The 24,686-nt window shown below is 59.5% G+C and overlaps 3 protein-coding genes across 11 annotated transcripts; all 3 read left to right on the top strand.

Moving 5' to 3' along the window:
- Positions 1–1,288: 1,288 nt before the first annotated feature.
- On the top strand, positions 1,289–11,979 carry P4HB (prolyl 4-hydroxylase subunit beta). The gene is made up of 11 exons (XM_049860398.1): positions 1,289–1,511; positions 2,796–3,002; positions 4,764–4,897; positions 5,034–5,171; positions 8,456–8,560; positions 8,665–8,790; positions 9,101–9,301; positions 9,624–9,744; positions 9,835–10,016; positions 10,102–10,188; positions 11,085–11,979. The coding sequence occupies exons 1-11, from the start codon at positions 1,361–1,363 to the stop codon at positions 11,163–11,165; spliced, it is 1,533 nt and encodes a 510-aa protein (XP_049716355.1). The 5' UTR covers positions 1,289–1,360; the 3' UTR covers positions 11,166–11,979.
- Positions 11,980–16,311: 4,332 nt separating this feature from the next.
- Positions 16,312–17,379, top strand: PPP1R27 (protein phosphatase 1 regulatory subunit 27). Its single transcript, XM_049860459.1, has 3 exons — positions 16,312–16,601; positions 16,696–16,846; positions 17,121–17,379. The coding sequence occupies exons 1-3, from the start codon at positions 16,412–16,414 to the stop codon at positions 17,242–17,244; spliced, it is 465 nt and encodes a 154-aa protein (XP_049716416.1). The 5' UTR covers positions 16,312–16,411; the 3' UTR covers positions 17,245–17,379.
- A 182-nt stretch (positions 17,380–17,561) lies between these two features.
- Positions 17,562–24,179, top strand: MCRIP1 (MAPK regulated corepressor interacting protein 1). Of its 9 annotated transcripts, XM_049860806.1 has the most exons (8): positions 19,253–19,291; positions 19,581–19,767; positions 21,100–21,131; positions 21,728–21,929; positions 22,218–22,272; positions 22,377–22,495; positions 23,223–23,324; positions 23,438–24,179. In XM_049860806.1, the coding sequence occupies exons 2-8, from the start codon at positions 19,686–19,688 to the stop codon at positions 23,500–23,502; spliced, it is 657 nt and encodes a 218-aa protein (XP_049716763.1). In that variant the 5' UTR covers positions 19,253–19,291; positions 19,581–19,685; the 3' UTR covers positions 23,503–24,179. The 9 variants fall into 9 exon arrangements, with proteins under 9 accessions (XP_049716761.1, XP_049716758.1, XP_049716759.1 ...); XM_049860802.1 differs by lacking the exons at positions 19,253–19,291; positions 19,581–19,767; positions 21,100–21,131 and adding exons at positions 17,598–17,631; positions 19,135–19,245; XM_049860799.1 differs by lacking the exons at positions 19,253–19,291; positions 19,581–19,767; positions 21,100–21,131 and adding exons at positions 17,795–17,970; positions 19,201–19,245.
- Positions 24,180–24,686: the final 507 nt, after the last annotated feature.

The following is a 24,686-nucleotide window of genomic DNA, read 5'->3' as shown; positions in this document are numbered from 1 at the left end:
CCTCCTAAGATTTGTCAACGAACGGGAAAGCGAGAGGGACAGAGAAACGCAGGCACAGAGGGGAAGGACCACACCCTGGGGGCCTTTTACCCGGGACAGCCTTAACTCACTTAAAACAGCACAGTTGAGTGACCCCCTAGAAGGGTCCTTCCAGCGCCCTGTGCTCGGTTTCAGCCCTGGGCACCGGCAGGTCACCCTGGTGTCGCCCCTGCAGCTGTAAACATCCACAACATAACAGCCCCACAAAATAACCTGCTTCCTTCCACCTGCCCTTGTGAGCCGCCCCCTGCCACGTGCTGGGTCTGCTAGGAAGTTTCCCTCGTCCAGCTTTCCGCCCCAGTTCTGCAGCCCCTGGCTGGTGCAGACGATTCAGGCCTGCTACTAACTGCAAGGTGCCTTGGAAAAAAGCACTAGCCATCTATTTTCGAAAAATCTGCCAGAAAACCCTACGGAGCATAGATACACTCTGACACGCATGGGGTCGGCGTGAGTCGAGGTCCACCGGACAACAATTGGTTAAAAGTTCTACTTCCCGCCCCAGACACGACAGCACCTTCCCCGAGTCTTCTCGGCCGGCTATAATCTCCTCGCGCCCTGGCGCCTGCTCCGAAGGCCGGGCCGCGGGTCCACGGCGCGGAAGGCGCTTTCCGAGCCTCCTAAGGCGCTCAGGGCCCATGCACGGCACCGAGATACCCAAGTGCCCATCCGTCCCAGTTCCGGGCGCACGGGCGACACGCTCCCGGAAGTTACTTCACCCAGCTTCCGGCTCGCGGGCTGGGGGGCGGGTGCCAGTTACGGATACGCGGTCCAGTCAGAATCCAACACGAGGGGCTTCGGAGGCGCATGTGCGGCCCCGCCCCCCGGCAGGGGTCCCGCCCCACTGCCACGTTTGACGGAGGGACGTGCAGGGTGCGCGCATCCCTCGGCCAATCAGAAGCAGCAAATCCCGGGCTGCCAAAGCACGCAGCCATTCTCGACTGGCGGAAGGTGCGGGAGAAAGCCGCCAGTGAGAAGTCGCGGGAGAGAAAGTTCTCCGCCGGAAGCCAATGAGAGGCCGGGGAAGAGCGCGAGCGCTAGCCCTCCGGCCAATCCTGGGAGAGGGCGAGGGCCACCTCCGGTGCGATTCCGAATCCGGGGCCGGGTCTGGCATGAACATCCAATCGGAGTGCGGCGGAGGCGGGCCCCGGGCTACTCCGGCCAATGGGAGGCGGCCGGCGGGCACGTGTGGGCGGTGGCGGCGCGTGCGGGCGGCGGCGGCGCGCCCAAGGGCCGGATGTATAAAGGCCAGGCCGGGCGGGTGCGCGCTCTGCTCTCACTGTCTCGGCGGCGCCAACCGAAGCGGCCGCCCGCCCGCGCCGACATGCTGTGCCGCGCTCTGCTCTGCCTCGCCTTGGCCGCGGCGGCCAGCGTCCGCGCCGACGCCCCCGAGGAGGAGGACCACGTCCTGGTCCTGAAGAAGAGCAACTTCGAGGAGGCGCTGGCGGCCCACAAGTACCTGCTGGTGGAGTTCTGTGAGTGGAGTGGGGCGGCCCGGGCCTGCCCCCTGCCCCTGCCCCTGCCCCTGGGTTCTGGCCACAGACCCTACCCTGCCCGCCTGGTCGAGCCCTCGCCCCCAGGGCCCTGCCCTGCCCCAGATCCCTGGCCCGGCCTCCAGATCCTGCCCGTGTCTGATGGGAGGTGTGTCGGGGACTACGCTGCCGGGAGGGGCCGGTGCGGGGCTTGTGTGGGGAGCCCCGTCCCCTGGGGTGGACAGGCCAGCGCAGCCTTGCTGCGCCTCCCTAGATGTCTGGCCGCCATGGGTACCCTGAACTGACCTCTGAGCTGCTGTTGGGGTCTCTTCGCAGTTCTGGGTTGTCAGCGGCAGGCCCCTCTCAGACGGGTTGAACTTTAGCACTTTTTGAGGTTTTGCTCATCCTGGGGGCTAAAGCCTACTGTTCAGACGGGTGCAGGCCCTGTCAGCGTTCACAGCCTCACCGTGTTGCTTAAGGGGCGCTTTTTTTGCCTAAAATGGAAGCAGCTATGCTCAGGGCTCAGTAGGGTGAATGCTGGACTGGGAGCCAGTCAGGCGCCTTTGTGTCTCATGGCCACATGGCAGGACCCCTGAAAGAATAAGAAAAACAGGACCGACCCATGTGAGCCTCAGCATACAGCCAGGCGCTGGCTAGCCTCCACGTTTCTTACCTGAACTCACGTAAGAGCACGCTGGATGCTGTGCCCACACCCGTTTAACCTGAGATAGCTATTTCTTTAATAGTGCCGCAGACTGGCATCCCAGCCTTTATTTGCATGTGTGAGTGTGCAAGCCTAACTACGCCTGGGTGGTCAGCTTCTGCTGCACACAGCTGTTAGCCCTTGTCGACTGACAGCTCTATGTCCACATGTAAAGGACCAGATTGGAGACCCTGGGACATGATGAGCACATGCGTCACGTATCTGTGACCTCTTGTTGCTAGGTGTACGACAGCCACACAAACTTTCTAAACTTTTTTCTGGATTCTTGAGAGATTCCAGGGACACTTTTGCCTTAATTGTTTACAGGTAGTGTGAGGTTACTAGTCTTTCAAATCTGCCAGAAAAGTAGGGTGGGCGTTTGTTGCTGACCAGTTCCTTCTGGCCTCTGTCCCAGTGTTGCCCAAGAGCACCAAGACAGGGCTTAGCATGGTGTGTTAAGGAGGGTTATCTTGGCCGTTAGATAAAGTTTTTATGAAGGAAGTACCTAAGGAGCCAGAGAGGGAAGTGATAGGACTGGACCTGGTACCCTTTCTAGCTTTTTTTTTTTTTTTTTTTCCTCCCAGACGCCCCGTGGTGTGGTCACTGCAAAGCCCTGGCCCCTGAATATGCCAAAGCAGCTGGAAAACTAAAGGCAGAAGGTTCTGAAATCAGATTGGCGAAGGTTGATGCCACCGAAGAGTCTGATCTGGCCCAGCAGTATGGCGTCCGCGGCTACCCTACCATTAAGTTCTTTAAAAATGGAGATACAGCCTCCCCCAGAGAGTACACAGGTGGGGTACAGCTGCTCCAAGGAATGCATGGGTGGGGTACAGCTTTCCCCAGAGAATGCACAGGTGGGACCATGACTGTTTAACTGTCTCTAGAGAAGTGAGGAGCTCTGGTGGTACAGTGGTTAAAGCACTCAGCTACTAATAGAAAGATCGGCTGTTTGGACCCAGTAGCTGCTCTGCGGGAGAAAAACATGGTAGTCTCCTTCCGTAAAGATTTATAGCTTTCAAACTCTATGGGCAATTAACTCTACCTTGAGAGTCACAGTGAGTCATAATTGCCTCTATGGCAGTGGGTTTGGTTGGTTGGAGAGAGGGCCTTGCCTGTAGGCCTGGAGGGGCTCTTCATCTGCAGTCCAGTAGGAAGGAGTTTGAGAGGCGTGGCAGGAACCTGTTCTCAGACCGGCTTCTCTGTTCAGGTTTTAAAAGTCCTGCAGGAAAGCTCTCTTGTCCTGAAACAACTCCTCAAGTGGGGGTGGGGGAGGGTATATACCATGTGATCTGCTGTGATGTTTTGGGTGGGAAGTGGGGGTAAGATTCAACAGTGAGAGGGTGGCTGGCGCCACGCCAACCACACAGGCCCGCTGAGCGGTCAGTGTTTCTAGGAGTAGCATGTGTAGCAATGACACCCAGGGGGTGCTCGTGGTATGCCAGGTGCCGCCGAGCTGAGTGCCCGTAAGGAGCTGAGGCTTATAGTAGCTCAGTCACATGCCCAGTGTCACATGGCACCAGTGGCAGCACCCGAATGCAGACCCAGCTCCATCTGCCTGGCGGAGAAGCAGGACGGCCCTCTGTAGCCACATCAGAACGGGCGGCCTTGAAGAAGAGTGTTTTGTCTGTAAAGGTGGGCTCAGCGGCACGTCCGCCAGACCTGCGTGGTTGTGGCCTGTAACCATCTATCTCAGTGTCGGCAGAGGCGTTCCTCAGAGTAATTCTGTCTTGTCGTTCTAACGTCAACAGCCTTGATTGCCTAGTGGCTGCTAGCGTGTGGCTCGCACTTGTACTTGTGTTTGCTTTCGGAACAGGAAGTTCTGTGTCCACAGTTGGCCACGATGTAGTTGCTAATAGTTAGGTTTGCTAGGTGGGACAACTGCTCTTAAATCCACTCACAACTGGTGACTCAGCTTTTCGCCACCACTCGGCTGAATCCTTTTAACCTGAGACCTGGCACCCCTCCTAAATCGTACCAGGTAGTCAGACCTTAGGTGGGTAAAGTAGTTATTCAAGATCTCAGGAGCAGGTTTACTTGTGTTCTTTTTGTCTGCTTGTGGTGGCATGCAAGTGCATGATGACATTTGAATTCTTAACAGTCTGGGAGGGATGGAGGGCAAGCCAGGGACCAGGAGCACCTGGCCCACCTGTGAGCTCAGAGGCCTGGGAGGGTGAGGGGGAAAGCAGCACTGAGATGAACTTAGTTACACCATGTCACTACAATCCAGGTGAAACCTTCCTGAGGTCCTCAGGTGGAAAAAAAGTATGTGCGTGTCGGCATGTTTAGCGAACTTAAACGTCAAATGCAGTTTAGAAAATGTAAAAAATCAAAGAAAAAAAACGATTTACCATCATGTCACTGTTTTTTCTCCGTTAAACGCAGCCACGGTCTTTCATGCACCAAAGATTCTCTTTAAAGCCGGGTCTTGGAAGGGTGGGCCGGCAAGATGCCACGTCACCCCAGGTGCTAGCTCAGATGATAACAGGAGGTCGGCTGCCTCTGGGCAGCGGTGCCCCGGCCTCAGAGAATAACCTGCCTGTGTTTGGGTCCAGCCGGCAGGGAGGCCGACGACATTGTGAACTGGCTAAAGAAGCGCACAGGCCCTGCCGCCACCACGCTGACCGACAGCGCCTCAGCAGAGTCCCTGGTGGAGTCCAGTGAGGTGGTCGTCATTGGCTTCTTCAAGGTAGTGGCTGGAGTGCCACCCCCAACCTTGTCTTTCCACAGGGGTCCCACTGCCCCATCCCCAGGCCTGGTCCTGCCGTGCCCCTTGTGGGTGGGCCATGTGGGGCTGTGTGGCCACCTTGTCCTTCCTCTTCCAGGACGTGGAGTCGGACTTTGCCAAGCAGTTCTTGCTGGCAGCGGAGTCTGTCGATGACATACCATTTGGGATTACTTCCAGCAGTGACGTGTTCTCCAGGTACCAGCTCCACGAGGATGGGGTTGTCCTCTTCAAGAAGGTGAGGCCCCGGGCACCTGCCCAGTTTTCCGGGCGCAATCTGCAGAGGGGTGAGGCTTCACTATCTCCGGGAAGAACCTTGCCCCCAGGAGGCCCTGGGGCTGCAACCCAGCCCAGAGTGCCACCCAGGGCCCTTGTCTGCAGTAGGTACTGTATCAGCCACTTAAGCTGGATCTTCAGACCTCAGGCGGGGCTGCACGGGTCATCTGCTGTGGTGGCCAGTGTGCGGTGTTTGTAAAAGGCACAAGCGGACCCACTTCTGAGCATTAGCTTTTTGTGGAAGCATTCTCGCTCTGTTGGCAGTGTCCACCTCCCGTGTTCCAGCCCTGAGGGGTTCTGCAGACCCCCAGGATCCAGCCTGAAAACTGCCAAGCTGGCTGTTGCAGCTCCTGGGAGAAGCTGCTGTCATACTTCGATGCTGATCGGCCGGGGTTCCTGTTTGCACGGTGTTACCAATAAGGGTGGTGTGTGGTGGGCCTTTTTTGCACCTTTTATTTTAGTCATTGGGAGGATTGTTGCCAGGCGGGCAGGTCGACAGGGTGACCACCCCTCACTCTTGGAACATGGCACTACCTGGATGCAGGAGACAGTGTGTACTTAGGTAGCAAGGTGCTAGCAGAAAGGGAGTGAAAGATCTGTGAGAGGGCAGAAAGAGTGCTTCAGGGGTGGGGACCTGGGTCTCTGACCTGTTCTGGTTGTCCCCGTGGAGAGGAAAGGATTTTAGGTTTGGAGCAAACGGCTGTCTGGGTTCTCTTATCGCACCAGAGAACGCAAGACGTTCTGTCTTCTTTCTCCGCGCGTAGAAGTCCTCCTAGCGTGCCCCAAGTGAACCTATTGTCATCACAGAGGGACCGACATTTTAACTGGACATGTGACTTACGAACAGTCGTGCATGTTTGAGGTCAGGAGGCAGTGTAGCTGCATTTAGATTCCTGGAGTCTATAGTTCCTAGAGGCCTGTGGAAGCGTGGAGTCCAGCTCTTCCATTTCCATTGCCCTTAAGCCTAGAAGGAGGACTTGAATCCTGGACTGAGGCCTTGGGTGCTTGTAGATCCTTCTTGAAGAGTACAGTGAAGATTTGTTTTTCCTCCTGCTGGAAGAGGACGTGGCACGCAATAGATTACTTTTCCAGGTGATTGTGTGATTTTTCCTGCCCAGGAATGTCTGCATGGCTGGGGTGTAACCCACCCACTCCAGTGGCAGTGCATCCCCCCAGCCAGGTGGCTCAGGTGGTATGGGTGCCTGGAGCTGTGGACTTGGCTTCCTGGTGAGTTGTGCTGCTGGGCCAGGAGGGGGCACAGCTGAGGCAGCACAGAGCGCAGATCCTCCAGCCCCACTGCAGCCATCCTTGGGCACTCAGCCCTGTGATGCCGCGTCAGGCTGTCAGACCTGGCTCCAAAAAGCGAGCTGGCCTTTCTATTTGTGGGACCAGGTGGCGGGCTGGAAAAATGACGAGTGGGGTCACGCTGGCACTGGGGCTGTTGGTTCCCAGTAATGTGACCAGTGGTCTGGTGAGTTGGCTGTCCTTTGTCTGTGCCAGCACTTCATGTCTCTTGTTCTTTAGCACTGGGGCAGGTAGGATGGGCTGTCCTTGTTAGCTAGCTGTCACCCAGGGACCAAGCCGCCCACACCAGCCCAGAGCACCAGGCTTTGTGTTGCCTCTGTAATGTAGACAGAGCCCTGCCCCCTGCACTGCCCGTTCTTCCCGAAGTAGATGACGACCCTCGTGTGATACACAGCCTTTCTGAAAGACTGTGGTCCAGGTTAGGGGTGGCAGCTCTGCGCAGCATCGCAGCGTGGTGGCCGCAGGGAGTGCTGGGGCACTGGGGAGGCTGCGGGCTGCACAGGGGTTCACATACCCACTAATCACCGCCTAGCAAAATCCCTGGAGAAAGTGGGCCTCTGCTCACGCTGGGCCTGATGAGCTGGCTCAGCCAGCAGCCAGTTTCCCAAGGAGCCTGGAAGGGCCTGCTGGCCCCACCTCTTCCCATCTTTTATCTTCTCTCCCCCTGTGGTTCCGGAAAGGGACAGTAGGTTTGAAAGCCCCTGTCCCTGAATCCTGTGGGAGTGTGGCGCTGTGTCCCCTGCTCAGCGGCCGGCACACAGCAGGACCGGTGTGTTTAGCCGCATGTTTGGTGGTGGAGCCCAAATGTGCAGCCACAGGGCTTTCTGCAGAAGGTGACAGGCGGTGGGTGGGGCTGACAGCCACTCTTCTGGGAACTGGTTGAGGAAGTGAAGAAAAAGCCTTGTAAGAGGCGATACCCGTCTGTGAGTGTCCTTTGTAAGAAGTCTCAGCAGAGGAGAACACGCTCCTGGGCGACATCTTAGCACATTGTGCAAACACTTCCTCCGGTAGTTGTTTCTGTGCCGCCTGCTGAGGAGGCAGCAGCTTGGCTTCTCCTTCGCCTTCTCCGCCCAAGACCAGGCCCTGTCCAACCTCTGAAGTGACAGTGGCTGATATTCCTCAATAGCTAATGTTCCACCTCGTGGGATCAGGGCCCCTTAAACATTTAGACATCATAGGACTGACCCTGAAGAGCTTCTGTTGATGTGGATTGCAGTGGTCGATGGCTTGTACCAAAGATTTAAACCGAGAAATTTTAAAATTCATAGTAAAGTCTCTATGTGTTATCATAAATGACATATTTTCACAAAAAGAATAGCCCCCAGGCAAGAGTGTTAGTGGTAAGGGCGGCGCTGTTTGATGGCTTCCTGGAGGTCAGTTGGGTGCTGTCTTGCAGCAGTCTGCCTCATGCTCACGGCATGTGGCCTTGGAGAGTCAGCTGTGCGCTCCCGAGAGGTTGCAGTGGGATTGGATGGTGACATCTTCCTGTCACAGGGAAATACGTGACCTTGCAGGCCCTGAAGGGGTTGTTGGGGCCACACTGCGAACCTGAGGAGGGTAGTTTATACATTAAAGCCAGATGCTTTCCCGGCACCCCAGCATGTGGAGGTTCTCAGAACTGCCGGCAGAAGGGCGTGTGAGCGGGTCACAGGACAGATCTCTGGGGCTCAGAGCCGCTGCCGTTCTGGCACGTGGAGGCCTCCACCTGCTCGGGCTTGGACTCGCCCCTGCCGACCTGCTCGCTGTTCTGAGGGAGGCAGCAGTGTTGGGTGGGTTTTCCTCACTGCCCCACTGGCCATCGTGGTAGTGCTTGCTCTCCAGGTTGAGGTGGGTAGGGGGCAGGGTGAAGGCCTGGAGTGCCCAGATGGGGAGCAGAGCTGCCTGGCTGCCTTGTTGGCAAAGCCCTGGGTGGCCTTGCTCCTGACACTCTTCTGTCCCCAGTTTGACGAAGGTCGGAACAACTTTGAGGGGGAGGTTACCAAGGAGAGCCTCCTGAACTTCATCAGGCACAACCAGCTGCCACTGGTCATTGAGTTCACCGAGCAGGTGGGCACGGGGCTGCTGGGCATGGGGTGGTGGGGCCAGGCTTGCTCCCTGCACTGAGGCTCAGCTCACAGCTCAGACCACGTGACTTTACGTTTCTGACACAGACAGCCCCAAAGATTTTCGGAGGTGAGATCAAGACACACATTCTGCTGTTCCTGCCCAAGAGTGTGTCTGACTACAATGGCAAACTGAGCAACTTCAAGAAGGCGGCTGAGAGCTTCAAGGGCAAGGTGAGCTGCCTCGGCACCTGGCCAGTGTGGGGACGGCAGTGGGTGGGGCAGATAAGCACTGCTTCCAGAGGGGCTGGGTTGCAGGGTGTTGCCGAGACCCTCCTGGAGCGCACACCTGCTTCGGTGAGGACCCCTCCTTTGGAGCCAGGATGCTGGGGACTGTGTGGTCCTGGGGTCAGGCTCCCAGGCCCGGTGGGTCTGCTCTGGGTGGATCAATCTGAGCTCGGTGGCTGTGGTAGAAATTAGACACCCAGGCCTGGAACACCCCGGTCTTCCCGGTACTATCTCAGTGTGCCTTTTTTTCCCCGAGATCCTCTTCATCTTCATCGACAGCGACCACACCGACAACCAGCGGATCCTTGAGTTTTTCGGTCTCAAGAAAGAGGAGTGCCCGGCAGTGCGTCTCATTACCCTGGAGGAGGAGATGACCAAGTACAAGCCTGAGTCGGACGAGCTGACAGCAGACAAGATCAAGGAGTTCTGTGACCAGTTCTTGGAAGGGAAAATCAAGGTGAGGAGCTCTGGGCCCAGCCATCCCCAATTTCTTGTGGCTCACAGGTGTCAGACCCCATGAGGCAGTGAGAAAGTCACCATTCTTTATAATGTCTGGGGGACGAGAAACCCCTTGCTGTGTGGCAGCAGGACAAGTATCCGAGCTCTTTTGGGAAGTCGGGGCAGGGCAGGCACACTTTCTCCCGGGCAGCCCTGAGTGCGAGGCTCCATGTCCCTGTGACTCCTGGCATGTCCCTGTGACTGGTGACTCTGTGGGCCACTCTGGGCCCCGAGGACTCCAGAGGCCCCCACTCTCCCTGTGACTGGATCCTCATCCACAGCCACATCTGATGAGCCAGGAGTTGCCTGAGGACTGGGACAAGCAGCCGGTCAAAGTGCTGGTCGGCAAGAACTTCGAGGAGGTGGCATTTGACGAGAAGAAGAACGTCTTTGTGGAGTTCTGTGAGTGCACCGTTCCTGCCCTAGCGGGATGGGTGGGGGTGGCCTCTGCGTGGGGGGCCTGGAGACAGACCAGAGCTGCTTTCCCTGCAGATGCCCCATGGTGTGGTCACTGCAAACAGCTGGCTCCCATCTGGGACAAGCTGGGAGAGACATACAAGGACCACGAGAACATTGTCATCGCCAAGATGGACTCCACGGCCAACGAGGTGGAGGCGGTGAAAGTGCACAGTTTCCCCACGCTCAAGTTTTTCCCTGCCAGCACCGACAAGAGAGTGCGTGCCCAGGGTGGCCGGGCAGGTGGGCGGCAGGACTACTGTGGCCGGCCCGGGACGGGCCTCACCTTCAGTGTCTCTGCAGGTCATTGACTACAACGGGGAGCGGACACTGGAAGGGTTTAAGAAGTTCTTGGAGAGTGGTGGGCAGGACGGGGCAGGGGATGAGGACGTAAGTGTTAATTCTCACCGACCCAGGTGGGCTGGAGGAGGGGCTCAGCCCACGTAGTCCTGCTGGGTGTGCTGCTCGCGTTGCTTTCGGAGTACGTGTGTCTGTCCAGTCACTGCCCACCCTGCTGTGAGGGCCGCCTCACCTGTGCTGCGAAGGTGGCTCCGGATACAGCGCTAGACGCTGGTGTCTGCTTCTGGAGTCTATGTGGTTCTCTCTCTTCCGCCAACTGTGACGCACAGCGTCACTCCCGAGCCCCTCAGCCGCTGTGCCTTGTGCCATGGAAGGTGCCCTGCTGGGCAGCGGGGCATCACGGTGCTCCTTCGAGGCCTATCCTCCCTGGTCGGGGCACAGCAGGGCTGCCAAGGCAGGGAGCAGGGGAACGGCCCCCTCACAGGAGCCTTTGTCTTGCTCAGGAGCCTGAGTTGGCATCCTGGAAGCCATTTTTTAAGGGGGGAAACGATTTCTTTTTCCTGAAACATGAACGTACCTACGTGTTCACAGCAGGTCTTCTCGGGGCGGGAAGTGGTCAGCCCTGAGGGAGCCCCCCCTCCGGCTGCCTAGTGTAGGTGTGGATGCAGGGAGAGGCCCGTGGTGGCAGTCCTCCCATCTCAGGGCCCTGGGGCTGGCAGGGTGACTTGCAAGACAGGGTGATTGCTGGGTCCTCACTGCAGGTGGTCTTCCTTGCCAGGGTGGGGACCCCTCTGGTGTCGAACCGGGAGAGAGGTATACCGCCTGGTCATCTGCTGAGGACCTGGTGGCAGCGCTTACCCCCCGGCCCCCACACCATCTGCTCAAGAAGCAGCTGCACATATCCTCAGTGGCCAGGCAGGCGCTGAGGCCATGTATGCCCCCGCTGGCACTGAGGGTCCATCTAACCCCCTTTCTCACACACCCAGGATCTAGAAGATCTGGAGGAGGCTGAGGAGCCAGACTTGGAGGAAGACGACGACCAGAAAGCTGTGAAGGATGAGCTGTGAGGCTGGAAGACTGACCTGGACCCCAGATGCCCATACCTCAGGGCAGCCCTCCCGGCAGCGGTGCCTCTGGAGACCCCAGGACCCCCTGCAGGGGCAGCAACCGAAATCCAGGGACCTCTAACGCTTCCCCTAACACAAGTACACCTCCCTGCCTCCCCTCTGGCTCTTCCGTCTGGAAAGGATCTGTCTCCAGGGCCGCCTGGCTGCCTGCTCTTGGTTTTCATTGTGATGTACTTCTGTACCTGTATCTGTCTGGAGCGCTCTCTGAAATGTTTGGGGATCCCACGCAGGCAGCGCCCCTTCCTGCAGAGGTTTACGCCATGCTGCTCAGGAATTCCGCCTGTGGGATCATTAAACATTTTTCGGTGTCAGGGTGTGTTTCTCCTTGGCTGGGCCTCCTGGGAGTCCATACCCCACATGGGGACAGGAACAGCCCAGGCTGGGCACAGCCACTCTCCACCTCGTGCCAGTGTGGCCACAACAGCGTGGCTTTCATTTTTTGGTTAAACAGAGACTTCCAGATCTCTGGCAGAGGTCGGGTCCCACCATGGGAAGGGGCTGCCACTCCGCTCAGAGGCCCAGGGCCAGCCTGGGCAGTCCCTCTGCCCCCCTCCCTGGCCCAGCTCTGGCACGCCGGACCCTTTGCCCTGCAAGGTGGCCGGAGGCCGATCAAGGCACAAAACAGGACCTCGATTCCCAGGCTGGGAGCGGGGCTGTCTGGGTGACTGCCAAGACAAGTGTCAACAGTTCTTCAGGCATTTCTACCCAATATTAGAATTGAACACATTGGCCAAATAAAGTTTAAATTTTACTACCTATTGTTGCTCCTGCATTGTGATCTACCTCCTCCTGCCCAAGCCGAGCAAACCCTGACCCAAGGAGAGAAGTGGGCCTGGGGGGTTGCTCATGATGACAGAGCTCTACCCTAAGTGGGGCACTCACAGCTCAGTGTGTTCTGGGGACAGTAGTTGCTTGTGCATTGTCACATGACCAAGTGGAAGGCCAGGGGTGTGCTGCGGACTCCCTGGTGTCTAGTTGTTGCACTGATGATATGTTCACTGGACCCATGTATGCTGGGCCTGCAGCAGGGGCTGCAGCTGTTCCCCTAGTCTGATTCAGGCTTCGAAAAGGGGAAATCAGCAAATTGATGTGTTTGCTACCCAAGCCTTCATGTAAAAAGGATTGGGCTGGTTTTAAAATACGAAAATTTCTAGTGTTTAAAATGTAATTTGACTCCTAAAAGCTGCGCTTGCTCTTGGTTTGCAAACAGACAAGCACAGAATCCAGCCCACCTTCGCAGATAAGCTGCTGCCATGCAGGTCGTGGTCGATGGTCTGGATTAGCACCCCAAGCCCCCCCAGTGGCGGTGGACACCTCTTGGGTCTTAGGGCCACCAGGGAACACCGAGAGTCAGGGAGGTGGCTACAGAACTGGGGGGCTTTGCACCCTGCTGCTGTCTGCCCAAGTGAGGGGGAGGCTGCAGGCAACACCCCTGAAGGAAGCAGAGGGGGCCCCAAAAGGCTGGGCAGAGCACATGGCTGAGCCCCTGGGGAACGCTGGCATTCCGCCAAGCCCCTCACGCCCCAACGCACCTTTGTATCAACTGGGTCCTGGAGCAGGATGTTGTCCACTCCCAAGGCCTGATGTCTACATGCTGAGTGCCTCTGGGTGTCACAGGGCTGCTAGGCTGGCAGCCAGGGACCACGCGCAACCGTGGCAGTGCCACACCTCGGCCCTCGGGTAGCTGTGGGAGACAGGCACCTCCTCCTGAAGCCCCCCAGCCGGCCGTCCAGGTCACAGCCCAGGACTGCTCCGGCTGACCTGGCCTGCGGTATACAGCAGGAGCACACTGAGGACACTGCTCCCTGTGGTCCTCATAGGACTTGTGCCTGGTGCCTCTGACTGGACCAACCAGGACCCTGGCTTCACGTGGCCTGATACTGTGTGCTCCGGCTGGCAGATTGCACCCCCTCCCTGCACCCTGAGCCTACATGACCACTCCCTACTCCCTTGCACCCAGCCTGGCCCCTCCCCCCTCCCATATCCTGCGGCCAGTATCCAGGGGCTTGTGTGGGGTTAGTTTCTCTTCCGGACCCTGCCGACACTTAGGGATGCCTAACCACAGGAAAATGCCAGGCAAAGATTCGTTTAAGTAGACACCAAAAATCCCACACAGTGAAGGGCCATGCTCTGTAACGCTTGCAGGAGAGGACAAGGGGCCTCTGAAAAGGCGACAGCAGGGTGACAGTGGGTCTGGCGGTCCTATCATGTGCTCAGTGTGGACCCTGTGGCCAGCTGTACAGGAGTTGCCTCTGGAATAAGGTGGGCCAGGCAGGCTGCCCGGCAGCAGTGGCACGTGCTCTGAGAAGGGCAGTCACCAAGGCCTCGCCCCTCCACAGGCAGCTGACCGAGCACTCGACGCTGGCTTTTCCGAGAGGTGTGGAGAGGTGTTTGACCCAGCCGGCAGGCTGGGGATTAGCGAGGCAGCTGCAGAGGCTCTGGGCTGGTAGTCAAAGCTTAGAAGCAAGACTTGTCTCTCACCCCTTTTTAGGTGGCAGGAAGCATGCCCTGGAGTCTAAGAAAACTGCCAGACCTAAGTGTGACTCTCGGGGTCCCTCTGACCTTGGAGCTGCCAGGCAGGGCTGGCCTCCCCTCCACAGCCTACTCCTGTACCCTACTTTCCAACGGGACCTGGCAATCTCCTTCCAAAAGGTCACGCCCTTGAAAACCCTATGGAGCTCATTTCTGTTCTGCACTTAAAGGATTGTCATGAGTCAGAATTCGCTTGATGGCAACTAACTACAAGCCACATAATAAGTTCATAGAGACCAAGGAGGGCCAGGGACAAAACTACATAAATACAGGCTTTGTTCTGTCGTCAAGTTGCACGGTGCTTACACCAACTGTAGAGGTGAGCAACTGATGGCCAGCTCTGAAAAAGAGGCTCGCCAAGTGAGGTGATCTAGGGTTTCTCACCTAGAAGACGTGTTCCCATGGCGACCCCCGCTACAGTGAAAAGCACAATACCTTTCTGGGGATCTGTTGTGCCTGGTAAGACTTTGGTGACCAGTTCCTTCTCTGATTCACAAAGAAACCCCAAAGCCAAAAAGCTGAGCCCCCTGTTAAGAGAATGCATTGGAGGATCCTTTTTGGAGTCACCCAACAGGCCTCTCCTGGGGGCTTACTCGAACCCTGGCTGTAGAATGGTGCCCGGCCCCGCCAGCAACAAGGCACTTGGGGGCCACTGCTTTAGACAGCGTTCTTTCACCTGATCCCCTGGGGTTGGGGGGGCAGGCAGAACTTTCCACAACCTAAGACAATCTCCTCAACAGAAAATTCTGTCTCCCGTGTGCAGTGAAAACTTTCAGTCTTTGGGGAAACAAGCCAGAAGGGACTGTACACGACTCTCAAGGGACCGGCATTCATGCTGACCACTGCCTGCTTCTGGGACCCTGGAAATTAGGGGACACTGAGTACCCCCTTGGGTGGGGGCCTCTGCAAAGCTGGGCCCCAGAGAGCTGTCATACTGTGCTCAGCCATGCCAGAGGGAACGAGACAGACCACTGCTCAGGTCAGGGAGCCCTTCCTGGGTAGCATCCTGTTTCTCCCCAAATATTTGGCAAGAGGCTCTGCACCTCGAGGCACTCTAATGCACTTGTTGATTTGGTTTCGTTGGATTGAGAGAGCCTAGTGACGCAAGCCTCCTGACCAGGTGGCAACAAGCACTGCCCTCTCTCAGGCAGTGCCCCTTGCCCCTAGAGGCCAGTCTGCCCTTGTTCTAGCTACCAGCTTCAAGTTCCTTAACCCCAGTTACGCCTGGGTTCCATGGCCCAAACTCTGCTCCTGTACGCCTGCCCCACCTACAGACCCTTCACACACACTCACACCCAGCAGTGTGGGGTCTGGCTGTCAGCCCTGCTTCTTGGTGCTGTCACAAAAGCAAAAGCCTTTTGGACCCGGAGCCTGCTGGACTGTGTTTTCCTGAAGTTCTCCTGGTCGCCTCCTTCAGGTGCATCCGCACAGGGCCAGGGGAGACAGGACACCCTGTCCTTGGGGCTGACTGGATGCCGTCTTAAATGTGAGGTCAACAGGAAGTGCCAGGAACTGAGAACTAGGAGGGGCGGAGCAGAGCGGCAGTGGGGATCTGCAAGGTGAGGGTGCCTACAAAGGGCTTCCGTGGGAACAGGGACTGGCTGGGCAGTTGCCCTTGGTCACAGCTGGAGAACTTAGAGCTAAACCTGGAATCCAGGGTAGGGCTGGGGATTCTGAGCAGGAGGGCAGTGCCCTCCAGGCCCAGGTTCTGGGAAAACAGCAGGTGGTGATGCAGGCCCCACCGGAAGGTGGAAACTGACAGGTGATAGAATTCTCACCTTCTGTGTGAGAGACCTCAGTTCAATTCCCGGCCAATGCACCCTGAGTGCAGCCACCACCCCTCTGTCACTGGAGGCTTGGAAGTTGCTACGATGCTGAACAGGTTTCAGCGGAGCTTCCAGACTAAGACTAGGAAAAAAGACCTGGTGATCTACCTCTGAAAATCATTTAGTGAAAATCCTACGGATCACAATGGTCTGATCTGAAATTATCATAGGGATGGCACAGGACTGAGCAGCGTTTCATTTCGTCGTGCATGGGACCAACATGACAGCAGCCAACAACAGGGACACGAGTTGGGCTTGTGTCTCTCTCACTTGTGCTCAGCACCCCGGTTCATCAGTGGTGTGGGAACCCCCCGGGGATTCCCAGATTAGGGTGGGGAGGAGGATGATCCTTACCGCCTATCACACCCTCTCCGAGTCTCTTGGGCTGTCGGTGACCTTTAACAGGCTTTGCCCAGGCCCCTGGCCTTCTTTCTGGGCCCTGTCCTTCTAGAGCCTTCCCTTGCCCTCTGCAAGGCACCTTCTGGGTCCAGCTGTGGGGCAAGAGTGGTAGCCAGGAAGGATCTGACCTCTCTGGCTGGGCACAGAGACAGGTGGACTGAAAGATGAGCTATCAAATATGATCCTGGGCAGGGAGGGAACGGCTCAGTTTCAGGCCCTTGCGGCAACGGGCATGACGGCACAGCTTTATATAGCTCTGCAGAACTACATAAGGCAGAGCACCCTGCCACAGAGCAGCACCAGGGTCCCTGTGCCGGGGAGGTCTTCGTCAGACAGGGCAGCCTGCACGCACCTCTGCTCTAGGCAGGCACCCTCCTCACCCTTGGCTCAGGAGGGTCTCCCAAGGGGCAGCCACCACAGCCCTACAACATGCCCAGCAGAACCGTCCGCTATGCCCGCTACAGCCCACAGCACCAGCGCCGGCGGATGCTGGGCGATCGCAGTGTCCACTTCCCAAATGATGTCCTGTTCTTGGACCACATTCGCCAGGGTGACCTGGTGCAGGTGGGGCGCTTCATCCGGGCCCGAAAGGTTGCCCTGGACACCATCCACCCCTCAGGTGAGTGTTGGCAGGTGCCGGCCAAGGGTCTGTGGGGTAGCAGGGGGCTGGCCGTCAGCCTCCGCTGTGATCCCCGCACCTCTGCCCTGCCCAGGCCTGGCTGCCCTGCACGAAGCTGTTCTCTCTGGGAACCTGGAGTGCGTGAAGCTGCTGGTCAAGTATGGGGCTGACATCCACCAGCGCGACGAGGCCGGCTGGACAGCCCTGCACATTGCCTGCAGCGATGGGTACCCGGACATCGCCAGGTGAGGAGGCCCGGGCTGTGGGCTTTATCCCACCCCCAAAAAGGTGGCCCTGTAGGAAACCCAAGGACTCCTGGAAGCCTGTCCCTGCTCCTTTCTCCTACTCAGAACAAACTGGAAAAATCAGCCTCGGCTTCCAGAGGGTCAGGTTTCTCCTTGCTCCCCCTACCTGGAAAAAACAAGCAGGCTAACCTCAGGAACCCAGCCACTGCCCTGGGTGAGGTGAGCGTCCTCCAGGCCCCCCACTGCTTCACCCAGAGCCGCGCTCTGCACCCAGGTACCTCATCTCCCTGGGGGCAGACAGAGACGCGGCCAACAACGACGGCGACCTGCCCTCCGACCTCATCGACCCGGAATTCAAGGATCTGGTGGAGCTCTTTAAAGGCACCAGGATGGACTGAGCCGGTCCTGGCACCAGGGCGCCCTCCCTGCAGAAGCCCCGGCCCGGCGCACCCCCTCCGCCCCCTGCACCTCTCTGGCCTGGCTTTTTCTCTAGATGACTTTTTTATGGTGACACTTTTTACTTTTTCAATAAACATGGTTCCTAAGCCCGTGGTGGTGGCTTCGATTACTGGTGACCGGCCCGTCCCTGGCTCTGGCCGTTGCAGGTGTTCAGTGCCGGCCGCGCTGGGCTGGAGGTTCCGGGGACACCAGCCCGTGCGCCCCGCCAGGCACCAAACCCACCAGTCACGTGGCCCCGCGGCGCCTGCGCCTGAGCGCCGGCTGAGGCGTCACTTCCGGCCGGGGCCTCCCAGCTGGAAGAGGAGGTGGCGGCCGAGCGGGGCGAGGTGAGGCGGGGCGGGAGGGCGGGACGAGGCGGGAGGGCGCCGGGGGCCTCGAGACCCCGCCCCGCGGGTGGGAGCCGGCCGGCGAGGGAGGGGCGCACGGCCTGAAGGGCCGGGGTCCTCGGCGACCGCACCTCCCGGACCGCCCGCCGCCCGCGGCCCGGGGCCCCGCCGAGCAGCCGGGCGTGCCCCGCGGAGGAGCGTCCCGGCCCCGGGCTGCGGCTCCGGCCGCGCGGGGTGTGAGGAGTTGGGCGTGAAGTCGGCCGCAGCCGAACGGGAATGCAGCCCGGGAAGAGCCTGGGCGTGTCTTCGGGGAAAGGGGCCCCTTCCTGCTCTTTGCAGGTGGGGGGGGCGGGCCCTCGTAGGTGTGAGGGCAAGGACCGAGGAGGGGGCGGCCTCGCGCCGGACCCCGGTGGGAAGCACCCCCAGGGGTGACCAATTGGCCGGGCTGACCAATGTCCCGCGTCCCTATTTTCCTTCCAAAGGGGGCATCTCAGAATCCTTCTGGTTCTTGGAATGCAGCTGGCAGGCCCTTCTTCAGTTTCTCCTGTGCTGCATCCTGCCTTTCCCACACTCCAGGCTCCCCAGGTGGTCTCTGCTGGGTCCAGGGCGCTCACAGCCCAATGCTCCGATGGGCAGTGATTGCTGACCGCTGTGTGGGGAGGGGTGGACAGCAGGAGTTCAGGTGTGTGTAGAGGTAGAGATAGGTTTCTAATTACAGACGGAATCGGGGTTCTAAAAGCCTACAAATAACAGGGAGATGCAGAAGTTGTGTGACCTGCCAGACCCAGGGTGGACTTCCAGAGAAGGTGTTCTTTTAGCTGGACCCCAAGGAGGAGGCAGATAGTTTGGGCAGAGGAGGTAGTTCAGGCAAAGGCCCAGAGGGGTAAACTGAGGCCAGTGAATGGATTTCTGGGTAGAGCATGTGGAGGTCCTTTGAGATGGTGTGGGAGCAGGTCTCTTAAAGGATGTGGCCGGTTTGGGGTGATTGAAGGAAGATGTTTCCAGGGAGAACAGGGGTGCAGGAAGAGGGGAGACACGCTCAGTCTGTCGCACAGGTGGGAGTTGCTCCTGGCACCCAGGAAGGAGGGCAGGGGGCTGGAGCCATGCTCAGAGGCTGTGCCTGTGGGTGTTCAAGGGACCTCCAGCTTCTTGTTGGCCATCTGCCCAGCCACTTTCCTGGTGGCCCCTGTTGGGTAGCAGGTCATCTTTTAGAAGTTTTGTTGGCTGGAAATAGGCTAGTGAGAGCCCCAAGGCATAGGGCATGAAAGGAAAGTGGTGTCTAAGAGAACGTGAAAACCAGAAATTCCATGGGAACACAGACCATCCGCTACATGTGTATTCTAGCTCCGGAATCTCTATTGTCACTTTCTGGACAACAGTGTCATCTTGTCTCATATCCTTAGGCACATGGCTGCATGTGGGGAAAGGGCCTGAGACAGGCGCTGGAGACCTGGGTTCTGGCCCAGCCTGGGCTCTTGTGCTCCCACCTCCTATTTCCCCCAGGAAGGCCCTGAAGCCCTCGGGTCCCATGGAAGAGGAAAGTTCTACATAGACCCTTCTTTCTCCCAGACTTGGGGCCTGAGGACCAGTTTCAGCGGAGCCACATCAGTGTCGGTGGGTGGTGGCTTTTCAGGGAGGCCAGGAACCTGCCAGAGTGCAGGTGAGAGCTGAGCCAGGCCATGGGAGACTCTGGGAGGGATGGGGGAGGTCCCTCGTCCTGAAACGGGTATAGGGTGCCTTCTTCCTGACCAGTTGAGGGGGACATGGGAGCAGTGCTTGTGAAGCTCTACAGCGGTGGTCGGCCAGCCAGCCCTGGATGAACGTCAGTTGTGGCCAGTGGCGGCGGCAGTGCTTCTTGGTTTTGCTGGTTCCTGCCTGGTCTCCACCCCCTGTGCATGGCGGTTCTCCCTGTCCGCCTGCGCTAACCTGGTTCATCTCTTCCCTGTCAGCATTCCTGTCCGTTGGCCCTCGTGTTGACTGAGAGGCCGTGGGGGTCTCTGAGGTGCGGGCTCCCACAGGGCTGGGCTCTCATTCCTGGTGGAGCAGGAGGGCTCATGGAGGAGAGGGCTGACCTCTGGCCCCAGAGCAGTGCTGACTCTCCTTGTGCCCCATCCTCAGCCACACCCGCGACATCAGGTGCTTGAGAATGCATAGGCCCAGGGGCCGCGGCACTGAGGGGTGGAGTGTGGTTTTCTGTTTAAAGACTACGTTTGGGGGTGAACTGGAGGCCTAGCAGCAACTGATGTCTGATTGAGTAGATTGGGCTGGACTGTAGGCTTAGTGGCAGCTGGGTCTGGCTGGTGTCCAGCTGGCGAGTGACCTGGGGAAGCAGTGAGTTTTGGGAGGGTCCTGCTGGCACCCACGGGCATCAGGGCCAGGAAGGCCAAGGTGGGACACTGTCCCAGCACGGAACCAGAGGGGCTCTTTGGAGAGGGCTCGCCGAGCAGCCCAACCTGTGGGTGGAGGAGCCCGATCTGGGAGGGAGAGGTGGGCAAGCGCCAGTGGGTGGCACAGAGACCCTGAGGTCGGGCTGCTGGAGCGTGTTTCCTTCCCTCAGCGTCCCTTTATTTTGGAGTCCCGGGACAGAGAACCTGCTGAGCCCTCACCAGCCCTGAGGGTGTGCAGACGTGGGGCACACAAATGTGGAGCGCACAGACGTGTGGTGTGCAGTCATGGGGTGCACAGACAGGTGTGCAGTAGTGGGGCGCAGATGTCAAGTGTGTTCCTGTCGTGACCTTGTTCCCCAGACACTGCTCTCTGTGTCCTTCCACAGGCGCCGCGTCCAGCTCTTGTGCCAGAGCTCTTGTGTCTGGTCTGGTCTGGTCAGGAGGGAGGAGACAGCTTTGCAGGCTTGGGGTGGTGTGGGGGGTCAGGTGCGTGGGAGCCTGTTCTGCCTAGCAGTGCTGGTGGCTCTCGGGGGCTGCGGAGGCACAGCGCAGGTGAGGGCCAGGCACAGGTGAGGGCCAGACGCCTGAGCGCAACTGCAAGCAGGGGCCTGCTTGGGGGCTGCAAAGGGAGCAAGTGCTGGGCAGGGGATGGGAGGGGGCAGGGTTTTTCAGTGGTGGGTCAGCAGGGGAGCCCAGGCCCAGGGGACAGCAAGTCCAAAGGCCCTGTGGCTGCTGCAGGCAGAGGCTGCATGGGGGAGAGGCGCCAGGGACTGGTGGCTGGGCAGTGGGCGCCACGGAGGAGTGGATCAGGGTAGGTGGAAAAGAGTAGACAGCAGGTGTCTGTGGGGAGGGCCTCAGGCAGAGAGGGCTTTTCCTCTGCTCCGGTGTCTACTGGACTGGAGACCCCGGCAGTGGACCATGGCTGAGGGTTCAAGCCTGAGGCAGGGAACCCCCTTCCAGGAAGGGAGGGCTCCTCCTGAGGGGCAGGATGGGGCGGGGCTCCACGTGTCTCCAGGGAGCTGCTTCACTTCCTTTCCTGTCTGTTCCGCCCTGGGCCCACCGGTTGTGTTCACCTGTGCAGACTCCTTTAGGGTACATCGTCCTCTTGCCGAGGTTAGCATGGAGGCGGGGTGGGATGAGCCCTTTCCCCCAGGATCCTGTAGGGGAGAAGCCCCAGGCATCCCTGAGCTGTCTCCTGGCCCTTTACCTCCTGCACTGCCCACGCATGCTAAGGAGCTCTGGACAGATCCAGGTGGGCTGAGGGCACCCCAGAGATGCCAGGAGCTCAGGCTGCAGAGCAGAGGTGCTGGCCCCCGTCTGTTTGCTGCCTAAAGGACCCCCACCTGGCCAAGATGGTCAGGTGCCTCCCAGCATGGGTTCTATGGGTCCCCTGGGCTAGGGGTGGGTGCTTTTGTGCTGAAAACTTCCTTAGTGTCTCCCCTGCCAGCACCTCAGCCTACCCTACTCTGGGATGAGGACAGGAGGCTTGGGTCCAGCCCAGCTGCCAGCTTCTTCGCCCTGTGTCTACGTGTCCTAAGCCCAAGAAGGGATCCTGGTCAGCTGGCCAGTGAGAATCTGAGCTTAAAAATAGAGCCCATGCCCCCATGGCTGTGGAAGTCCCCGGACTGAGTGAGGGTATAAACAGGCAGCCCCTTCGGTCACCAGCAGCTGCCCCCCCGCCCCACATCCTGGTTTGGTTTCCTCTCCAGGCGGTGTCCTCCAGGGCCTGGGGACAGGGACCTGGGTGTCCCCTGATGAAGCACAGGCTTCTGCAGATAGGAAGCGGCGTGCCCGCCTTTGCCAGCGAGGGTGCAGGAAGGGTCACTCCAGGCTGGCAGTCCTTCCTGTGGACTCTCCCCGCCCAACACCCCGCACTGCCCACGCATGCTAAGGAGCTCCGGACAGGTCCAGGTGGGCTGAGGGCACCCCAGAGATGCCAGGGGCTCAGGCTGCAGAGCAGAGGTGCTGGCCCCCGTCTGTTTGCTGCCTGAAGGACCCCCACCTGGCCAAGATGGTCAGGTGCCTCCCAGCATTAGCCCACCCTGCCCTTTGGGGCCCCCTGGTGGACAGCAGGGCCAGTACAGCTTGACCACAGCTTATGGGGGGAGACCGAGGCACTGTGTCCTCCTACACCCTGACACCCCTGCTGAGGGTGACCCACCCCCAGGTCTCCGTCCTGAGTCCTGGGCTTCATTTCAGGGCCAAGGGGACCGGGCAGTGGAGTGCCAGGACCAGACGCCCCAGCGATGACCAGGTGGGTCTCTGTGGGCATTGTGGTCTCTGCCCCCTAGGGGGCTGGGCTGTAGGTGCCCCACCCTATGCCCCCCACCCCATACTCACACTGCAGGGCTCCCCCAGCTCCCCTGTCTCCAGAGTCGTCTACAACGGCAAGAGAAACAGCAGCCCCCGGTCTCCAACCAACAGCAGCGAGATCTTCACCCCAGCTCACGAGGAGAATGTGCGCTTTATCTACGAAGGTGGGCGCCCCCCTGCCCGCTGCCCTCCCCCGCCCAGGGCACGCCTGACTCAAGCTGTCCAGGCCTCCAGTAGGTGGGGAGACTGGTGTGCTGGATGGGGTGCATGTGCACACCGGAAGGGGGCCTGGGGACAGCACCTGCAGGGATGGGGATGCCCATGTACAGCCTGCACTACAGGACAGGAATGGGGTCCAAGGCACCACAGGACAGGGGTGGGGTACCCAGGTGCAGCCTGTACCACAAGACGGGTGGGGTGCCCCGGTGCAGCCTGCACCACAGGACAGGGGTGGGGGTGCCCAGGTGCGGCCTGCACCACAGGACAGGGGTGGGGTGCCCAGGTGCGGCCTGTACCACCAGACAGGGATGGGGTGCCCAGGTGCGGCCTGTGCCACAGGACAGGGAAGGGGTGTGTGGCCTGCACCACAGGACAGGGGTGGGGTGCCCAGGTGCGGCCTACACTGCAGGACAGGGAAGGGTCAGGGTCACACATGCCTTTTCATCGAACCCTGGCTGTAGTCCAGAGAGGAGCAGGCCTGCAGATAGGCAGGCAAGGAGACCAGGAGGTAAGGTGGTCCCAGTGGGGTTCCCCGGGGGAGAGGCCAGGGGTGCTGGTGACGACAGCCATGGGGAGGGCGGCAGGGTGCAGGCACACAGGGGCCAGCCTGCAAGAGGGAGAGTGGGCCCGCCCTGACCCCTGACCCTGCCCGCATCCCCCTGCCGCCTGCAGCCTGGCAGGGCGTGGAACGAGACCTACGGAATCAGCTGTCAGGCAGCGAGCGGGGCCTGGTGGAGGAGTACGTGGAGAAGGCCCCCAACCCCAGCCTGAAGAGTGAGTGGGGATGCTGGGCTCGGGGGGCAGGAGGGCAAGGCTTCCCATGGCCCCAAGACAGCACTGGACTTCTCCCCACCTGCCACCCCCCACCAACTGCCCTCCCCCGACAGCCTTCAAACCCATCGACCTGAGCGACCTGCGACGCCGGAGCACGCAGGACACCAAGAAGTCCTAAGGTGCCGGCACCCGTCTCTGAGCTTGGCCCAGCCCTGATGGCCCCCTCCTCTCCTGCAGGCCAGCTCGGGGGTGCAGAGCGGCCGCGCACACAGCGAGCTCCATGGGGCTCTGACTGATGGCCAGGGATACCCGCCTCCCAAGCCCTCCCTGCCTATCTGGTCTCAAACTGCCCTGTTTCTGGGGTGTCCAGGCCCTCAGCCCCTGCCCCCTGGCCTAGCAGTGTCTTTGGAGCCATCTGGCGGTCCCACCCCTCCCTTCCTGCCACTGCCCCCTGCCCCTTGCCACCTACTTGCAGGTGGAGTCTTGCTCGGGCTGGCAGGACCCGGCCGGCTCGAGTTGGGACAGGGCAGCCCCACCCACCCCACCAGGCCCTCTGTGGACCTCCGCTGCTTCCCCAGCCTGGGCACTCGGGCAGCACTGACCCCCATATTCTTGTCACACTGGCACTGGCCCTTTCAGGCATCTCAGGCAACCAGGCCTGGCCTCCTGGTGTCTGATGCCTGTGCCCCCCGTGGACAGGGGCGCCAGGCTGGCCCGAGCTGCTAGTGGCCCCAGTCCGTCCTGGCTCTGTGGGATGCCTAGAGGGTCCCCAGGGCCCCTTCCTCCTGTGCCCTTGGAAGTGCATGTCTGCGTGTCACCTGAGGGTTGGTGAATAAAGGCAGGCACTGAACCAGCCTTCTGCACTCTGTCAGCTGGCAGCTTTGGTGTGGTAGGCTCCCTCCCCTCTCCGGCTGCCCCTGCCCACGCAAGGTCTCCGCCTTCCAGGTAGTCTGGAAAGCCAAAGTCGGGGTTGCAGGGAGCCCAGAAATTCAGTCTGACCTCCTGGGCTCTGCTGGGGTCTCAGGCCCCCAGGGTGGGGGTGGAGGTGGGCTGCTCTCTGCTGATTACTGCCTTGTCCTCCCCTTGGAGGCTGCAGGGCCCAGCCCCAGACACCAGAAGGCTCTCAGACCCAGTGGCCCTTGGCCTCCAAAGTCTGAGCAGCCCCAGGCTGGACCAGCCCTGGGACCATGCCACAGTCTAGACGAGATTCCACCCACTCCCTACCCAGGAGCCAAACCAGAATTTATTTCAGGAACACTCTTTTCCTGAAGAGTATTCCGGGCCCCAGGTGACCCAGGGTGTGGACTGAAGGCATCCAAAGGCCTCCCCGAAGGGGTATCGGCCCCTGGGTGCCCTGGTAGC

This window comes from Elephas maximus, chromosome 19, assembly GCF_024166365.1.
Source record: "Elephas maximus indicus isolate mEleMax1 chromosome 19, mEleMax1 primary haplotype, whole genome shotgun sequence".
NCBI classification, from domain to species: Eukaryota; Metazoa; Chordata; class Mammalia; order Proboscidea; family Elephantidae; genus Elephas; species Elephas maximus.
This window is presented reverse-complemented; position numbering and strand designations above follow the sequence as displayed.

Bases quoted from the DNA above. Each gene is read 5' to 3' on its own strand.
- PPP1R27 (XM_049860459.1), top strand. From the start codon at position 16,412: ATGCCCAGCAGAACCGTCCGCTATGCCCGCTACAGCCCACAGCACCAG. The intron at 16,602-16,695 runs GTGAGTGTTGGC...TGCCCTGCCCAG, and splicing joins GGACACCATCCACCCCTCAG to GCCTGGCTGCCCTGCACGAA. The intron at 16,847-17,120 runs GTGAGGAGGCCC...CTCTGCACCCAG, and splicing joins GGGTACCCGGACATCGCCAG to GTACCTCATCTCCCTGGGGG.
- MCRIP1 (XM_049860798.1), top strand. From the start codon at position 20,937: ATGGCTGAGGGTTCAAGCCTGAGGCAGGGAACCCCCTTCCAGGAAGGG. The intron at 22,273-22,376 runs GTGGGTCTCTGT...GGGCTCCCCCAG, and splicing joins GACGCCCCAGCGATGACCAG to CTCCCCTGTCTCCAGAGTCG. The intron at 22,496-23,222 runs GTGGGCGCCCCC...TGCCGCCTGCAG, and splicing joins TGTGCGCTTTATCTACGAAG to CCTGGCAGGGCGTGGAACGA.
- P4HB (XM_049860398.1), top strand. From the start codon at position 1,361: ATGCTGTGCCGCGCTCTGCTCTGCCTCGCCTTGGCCGCGGCGGCCAGC. The intron at 8,791-9,100 runs GTGAGCTGCCTC...TTTTTCCCCGAG, and splicing joins CTGAGAGCTTCAAGGGCAAG to ATCCTCTTCATCTTCATCGA. The intron at 10,017-10,101 runs GTGCGTGCCCAG...GTGTCTCTGCAG, and splicing joins CTGCCAGCACCGACAAGAGA to GTCATTGACTACAACGGGGA.